The sequence below is a fragment of the Phalangium opilio genome, unplaced genomic scaffold, assembly GCF_054372755.1.
Source record: "Phalangium opilio isolate 3A_F unplaced genomic scaffold, DU_Popi_V2 ptg000094l_1, whole genome shotgun sequence".
Classification (NCBI taxonomy): domain Eukaryota; kingdom Metazoa; phylum Arthropoda; class Arachnida; order Opiliones; family Phalangiidae; genus Phalangium; species Phalangium opilio.
In genome coordinates, this window is record NW_028324199.1 from 426,721 (window position 1) to 433,921 (window position 7,201).

General features: G+C 35.5%; 2 protein-coding genes across 2 annotated transcripts; one reads left to right on the top strand and one right to left on the bottom strand.

The window, feature by feature from the left end:
• LOC149637813 (uncharacterized) lies at positions 1 to 1,097 on the top strand. Its single transcript, XM_089850766.1, has 3 exons — positions 1 to 312; positions 380 to 598; positions 668 to 1,097. The coding sequence occupies exons 1-3, from the start codon at positions 41 to 43 to the stop codon at positions 726 to 728; spliced, it is 552 nt and encodes a 183-aa protein (XP_089706892.1). The 5' UTR covers positions 1 to 40; the 3' UTR covers positions 729 to 1,097.
• Positions 1,098 to 1,702: 605 nt separating this feature from the next.
• On the bottom strand, positions 1,703 to 3,930 carry LOC149637814 (uncharacterized). The gene is made up of 8 exons (XM_089850765.1): positions 3,583 to 3,930; positions 3,336 to 3,522; positions 2,887 to 3,259; positions 2,584 to 2,748; positions 2,328 to 2,514; positions 2,239 to 2,266; positions 2,021 to 2,167; positions 1,703 to 1,953 (listed from the first exon to the last, which is right to left on the bottom strand). Exons 1-7 carry the CDS (start codon positions 3,821 to 3,823, stop codon positions 2,158 to 2,160), a joined length of 1,191 nt encoding a protein of 396 aa, XP_089706891.1. The 5' UTR covers positions 3,824 to 3,930; the 3' UTR covers positions 1,703 to 1,953; positions 2,021 to 2,157.
• Positions 3,931 to 7,201: the final 3,271 nt, after the last annotated feature.

Below are 7,201 nucleotides of genomic sequence, written 5' to 3' on the forward strand. Positions count from 1 at the left end.
GGTGTTTGTTTCAATTTTTCGTGGTTAAAATTAATAAGAAATGGCAACCGCGGCTTTCAGCTCTAGCAGCGATTCAGAGAATGAAGTAAATCATGAGTCTGATTATTCAATAGCATTCAGTGATTCGGTTTCTGAGGATGAAGAGCCGGATGGGGGAATTATTAGGCCTAGGATTTTAGGAAATTTAGGAAAACTTGCCCTCGGTGCTCAGCCTTATCAATTCGAGCCTGATGCTCCTCCACCACCTGTGCAAGAGGATGAAAATGTTAAAATTGTAGTAGAAGGCCATGAAAGGGTAAATAACAACACATGGTAAGCAGTGAAAATGATCAAGGTAACGGTGTGGCTAACTGGTAATATACACATTTTTACTATGTAGGTGTTCTTGTGGAAAATGCGAACCGATGAACTCTATTGAAGAGAGCCTTTGTTGCCAAGAGGTTCCAAAGATTTGGAATAGAGTAAGGGATGGCGATAGCTGCATTACTCAACACCCAGCAACAGATTATGTTTATTTGAACATATATGCCTTGGAGGCGGCGGTGTATGATTATTGTGATAATAACTTTGTTATCCCAAATGATGCCACAATTCACAAGTAATAGTATATTATATAATATTATTAATTTTTAGAGTCAAATTTGATTAAAATTACTCTTACATTTAGAACATACCGCTATATTGCCTATCGGAAATTTACCAGGTGGATTCATAAAAGGCTAGGGTGACGTCAAAGACGACCTATTCCAAGCTGCGTCTTGACCACAATCAGAAGATCCTTTCCATCAGAAGAATATTCCGGATTTCGCTATCCACGATTTGACGAATAATTATAAATAAATTTCAATAATTCAAATATTAAAGAAATTTACGGAGAGAACAACGTGATAAGTTGATAACTGACTAATTAAAAATGTCTCATAATTTGTTTATTTATTCAGTCATCATATTTAATTGCAATTTATTTATAATTATTATAAACTTGATAAATTTTATCCTTCATAGTCCTTTATATTACTTTTAGAACACATATTGGCTATCGGAAATTTACATGATGGATTCAGAATATGCTACAACACCAAAGCTGACCAATTAGAAGAATCCTCACGTCAGAAGAATTTTCAGGATTTTTCTAAATTTCATTCATAAATATTAGCGAGGAAAGATAGATGTGACAGACGAAATTATTATGGGCCTATATATGAGGATAAAATATTTCAGTTACCGGATCTCATAACTATTTTTTCTAGATATTAGCCATGATAGAGCTTGATAAATAAACTGCAGTATTCATTGTTTATTAAAAAACATTTTATTTCAAGTTGAATTGAATCGTTTCTTCTGCATGTATGTTTCAATTGCATCCGACTTGTCAGGATGAACATACTTTGCACCTAGTGGTTGTGGGATTGTAGGCGGATCTAATTCTCTTTCGTATAAATCTATTGCGTCAGTAATAGTAAGTTCCGCTCTTTCAAGTACTATCCCAAAGAGATTTTTTACGTAGTCTAAAAAATTGTTTACATTTCAATAACTAGACTAATTTTTAATTTAACTTTTATATAATCAGAATTACCATACGTAGATGGCTCCCTAATAGGTTTGACACTATATTCTCCTTATTTAGGTTTAGGAAATGAAACGCTATAGCGTAAAGTACCATCGGCTTTACGAGCTTGGAGTTTTTTTGAATTTTCATTAAAATATAAAACGGAAAGGGCCAATCTGGAAAACCACATAAAACAAAATAGAGTTTTACATAACTATGAAATGTATGTTAAATTTACCTAGCCTCCATTATTATGTAAGGGTAGTACACACTTTTGCTTGCAAAGTGCAATACTACACTGTGGTACGCTTCAACATTTGAAGTTTGAACAATGGGTGATAACTGAATTATATCACGGCTGGCAAGTTTGACAATATAGGCCAACTTATTATACGCTTCTGATGCTAAAATGATTATTATTAGACCCAAGTAAGTATCATATAATATAGTGCATTTATGTTATTGAATTACATTCTTCAAGCCAGTCTTTGGGTGAGGTAATTTCATCATGTGCACACCTTTCAAATAATCCATCATGACCACTATGTTTATTGGTAACATGACGTAGCACGGAAAGCCATTTGTCCCTCGCTAACTCCCCATTTCCGTTACTTGATACTGCGCACCAATAAACGTGATAAACACTACTGCGCTTCCATTTTAGGAGTATTTCACATTTTTTGGCCTTCCCGGCAGCCTCAATTTTTGTTTTAACTCCTAAAAACAAATAATTAAAATTTATTATGATTTGCTAAATAAGGTTTAAAGTGCTATATACCTTTCGCAAGATGCCAGCAATAAAATAAATGCTTTACGGCAGGGTGTTCCTCTCTCATGAGAGGGCGAATACTCTTATATCGGTCAGTTACAAGAGTTCCTACCGTGACATCACTCACTGATAAGTAACGCATGCCCGTCCGTAAACCTTCCAATTCCATGGCTTGACTGCTACTAACTTCGCTAGACTATAAAAGTAAATAATATGGTATTTAAATGTAACCGCTGCCCGACTTTTAAATAAATTTAGACTTTACCTGGACCAATTCTAGATGTATTATTTTATTGGTGGTGCTTTCCATAAAACAGTAACTCCCATACAATGCAGAGTAACCGGGTGGATCACACCTTCCTTCTCCACCAATTTTTATAGTCTTACCTTCTAATGCCGTTAATAACTCGTCTTGCTGTCGTACCCATGCCTTTAGTTGGAAAATAATTTTTGAAATTTGAACGAGGGACTGGTAAATTTAATAACATGGTTGCCACAGGTCAGTTAAAGTCATGGAATTTGAATCTCAAAATCTTGTGACAACTCTGAATTAAAAATTAATACTTACCTCTCTTATTGAGGGAACAAGATAAGCTTTTTGGAGTTTGCAATAGGCCCTTTTGCCAATCATGACTATACCAATTGACCTAAACATTCTCAAAACTTTGGAGGGGTTTAATCCCGCGAAAAGAATTGCTCCCGCAATTAAGAGATTGCCCAGTGGTTTTCGAGTTATTTTGGGCTGGCTTTGCCAAATAAATGTGTGCTTATTTTCACAAACACCTCTAACAGTAATCAGGGATCCAGTAACAGATAATGTTTGAGTGCACGGTGCCAAACAGGAAAAGCAATATTTGAACAACAGTAATAGCGCTGATTGAAAAATTATATATTTCGATTCAGATACTACATCATCAACAGGATCCAAGTGGTCTGAGAAACTATTTGTAATAAGTTAATAGCATTAAGACTTAAATGTGTAAAGTTCTTTGAATGTGTTTAACATGCAAACCATACTCAATGATACTTGTATCTCCCAAGCCAAGAGTTGAAGGTGTGAAACTTGTATCCAAGGGGTCAAGAGTTTGACTGACATCAATTATGTCAGATCCATCATCATCTTGTTCTATCATAGTAGAACTAAGATGTTCTGCTTCTGTTTGAATCCCAATATCTACCTTCACATCTTGGGGGGTTTGACAGCCTATCAAATGAGGACAAATTAAAACTCATTCGCCAATTCAGATTTCAAAGATTATGATACCTTTACTTCGTGATTTTCTACAAGCTTGCACACCTATACTTCTGCCACAGTTATACACTTGTATATATTTGTTCTTAGTTTTACAATTTTCAATTGTGGGATTCTTAATTTTAATTGAATGCTTTCTTAGTGAAGTCTCTTTGTCATAACTAGGCAAAGTAGACTCAGCAGGCTCAACAAATGATTGGATCAATTCACCGCTACTAAAACCCGATTTATGTAGGATTTTACGTTGTGGCATTACTACATCAATAGATAAATCCACATTTGTGTGGGTAGAACAACTAGGGGTGGGACTTTGTACTTTTTCGCGTTTCTCTATGGGACAATCGCCAAGAAAAAGTGTTGGGATCGCTGATTTAGTCAAGCTTAATTTAACCTTCTTCTGCAAGCTTTTTAACACATCGGGGTTGTGAACAAAACAATCGTTTGTAAAATGACTGGAACAAATAGTGGATCTCTCTTTTGGTGTCCAATTAGGTCTATCAATGTTTTGCAACCATTTTTCAGCTAAAGAAGGGTCTTTTGGCCAATAATGAAAAGATATCTCCTTGTTGGTGTTGTTATTTTTACACCCAGGAACGAAGCAAACAACAGACGGTCTAGGCATAACTTTCGTTTACAATTATTTTGATTAATGATTGTTTAAAATTTGTCGAGCACTTGAAAAGGTACAACCCTTGGCCACACGAGGGACACGAAGAAACTGTAAAAACGGAATCTATGCGGGAATAACGCAAAAAAACTTGACCTTAATGTAAAGTTCGGTTCATAGATGGCTCGCGCTTCGCGCTCTCTACGTAACAAACATGTGAAACAAGTTGGCTAAGACATACTGTCGTCAAGTTGGGGGAGGAGTTATGTCGACATTTAAATGGATTTTAAGTAGAGAAACAAATTTTAAATGGAACTGAAAGTATGAAATTTAGGATGAAGAGAATCGAAAGTGTAAGTTAAAACCATTTTCATTGTAATTGGAGAGTATGTACAAAACTATTCTCTTGCCCTTTAAGGTTCTGGTCTTATTTACAATACAGTTCCAAAGATGGCACTACGTTAGTTACAAATTCTATGACGTTTCAAGGTCCTACTGTATTCTACACCACGGAAGCTAGCGTCTCTAACTCCTTTGTTATTTACCCCTGCCAAAGCTAAAAAAAACCTAAGACTAGTGAAAATCCTTCATAATCGGTGACGTAGTCTTTATCAATACATATTTTCCAATGAACCCATTATGCAATTTTTTATATTAAGTTCTTATAATAACTTTCAAATAGTTTGCCCAGATTTAGCCCCCCCCTCAAATTTAAAACCCTAGCGAGGCTACTGATTTTTCTAAACCACTGAAACGTGGATAAATTAGAGGTTCCAAGTCAATTTGGAAACTTTGAAAAGAGGAAAATTGTTGATTTTAATTAATATTTTCGAGAAAAAAACACGCCCTCTATTATCAGCTCAGATTCTATTTTATCTTTCAGATTTCAAACTGTGTCCTGATGAAACTCCTGTGATAGACGGAGTGTGTCATTGCAAAGCGGCAGAGGATTGTAAGAATTATCCGTGCGACAGAAAATATTATTTACGATCCTTAGGCACTGCCGTAAAACCAGTGGGGTGTTTCTGCTGGCCAAAATACCATGCAGACTGATCTTATAATTAGTAGAAGAATTGATAAAAAATCACTTGGTTTTCTATTTCACCCTCCCTTAAAGCTTATTTTAGGATACCCTCATGGTCATTGCTATCTTCTAGACCAAATTGAAAATAAATTTAAAAAATATATTAGTAACTTCCCCAATAATTTTACGCCTTTTCCAAAATAATGGAGCGTATATTTTGATAATTCTCTAATATCTTGACGCGTAGGTTACTTTATGTTGGGTTGCAATACTTGTACGCTGGTATAGAGGGACTATATATTTCATGTAAGCGGTAGTTTGCGGGGTTTAAGAGGACCATCATGATGAAAGATGAAGTTTCATCCTTCGGCTTGCAATTAGTCTGGACATTGAAAGAACGTTTTCTTTCATGAGTCGAAAAGAAAAACCATTGAAAATAGCCTCTAACGAAAGCTTGGATATTTATTCTAATACTTTCCATGCAAACACTGTAAATATAAAAAAGTAATATAAAATTAATACTCTGACCTGATATTGCAAAATATCATGATAAAATATTGCATAAAATCATGATAAAATAGTGCAAAATATCATGATAAAATATTGCAAAATATCATTATAAAAAATTCCAAAATATCATGATAAAATATTTCAAAATATCATGATAAAATATTTCAAAATATCATGATAAAATATTTCAAAATATCATGATAAAATATTGCAAAATATCATGATAAAATATTTTGGGCAAATATCATTTTCGAGAAAAAACGAATAGAAGTATTTTATAAAAAAAATAATGCTTTTTAATCATGTCGTTAAAGTGAAATTTTTAATATCTGTTACTTCAGTTATGCCATCTCATAGTGTAATAAGAACACCTTGATGGACAACTTCGGGTCCTTTTGCTGCCTGTTTCAAATAACGCTTATAATATAATGGATAAACATACGAGCACACATTTTGATTTGCTTTCGAAATGATTTATGTTCGTGTTGGGTATTCTCACTTTGATACATATTAATACTTGCATATTGTCACCCATCTTCCCTAGAGGGAGCCTTAAGTTCCTACATTTTTTTTAATATACTTTGTTATCTTAATAAAAAGAGTACCAGCCTCAGAGTTTCACGGGCTACGATAACGGCTGGTATACATTTGTATGCATCCGAACAAATAACTTGTTGATTAATAAATATAGTGAAATTGAACTAGCTCCTCATTTATCCTCACGACACAACAATTGGCGACGGAGATGGGATGCAATCAAAAGACCCAGTAATTATCCCCGCTCTCGAATTTACATCTAATCTCCCTTCAAACGGCTAAGCCTCGGCAGGGTTAACAAAGGTCCGGACTACGCTGTAACAAAGACGGCCCCTCCCGACAGTATAGAAAGCGAGGGCAACCCTCAAAACAATTATGGCAGTAGCTTCCCACAATCTCTATGGTTTTTGCGGGCATTTCGACCCTAAACAGGAGCAATGGCCCACTTATTCCGAACGTTTGGATCTCTACTTCACAGCCAACGGTATCGTCGACGAACCGCAAAAGAAAGCGATTCTTCTTACCAGCATTGGAGCACCCATATACCAAAAGTTAAGAGACCTTTTAGTCCCTACGCTACCCAGCGCTAAAACTTATGCCGAATTGGACGCAATAATGAAACAGCATTACACGCCAACACCGAAAGAAATCACTCAAAGGTACAAATTCTACAGCCGCTGTCGTAAACCTGGAGAATCAGTAGCGAACTACGCGGCCGAATTAAGACAACTTTCGGAGCATTGCAAATTCGAAACAAACAACTCTCGAGACTACATGATCAGAGATCGTCTCGTGATGGGCATAGAAAGCGTAAAAATTAAAAATCGATTATTAGAAGAAACTAACTTAACCCTCGCGAAAGCAGTTGAGTTAGCATCTAATATAGAAACAGCCGAGCGGGATGTAAAAGAAATGCTCACAACTAAAGCGGAGCCAACATCTGACATACATTA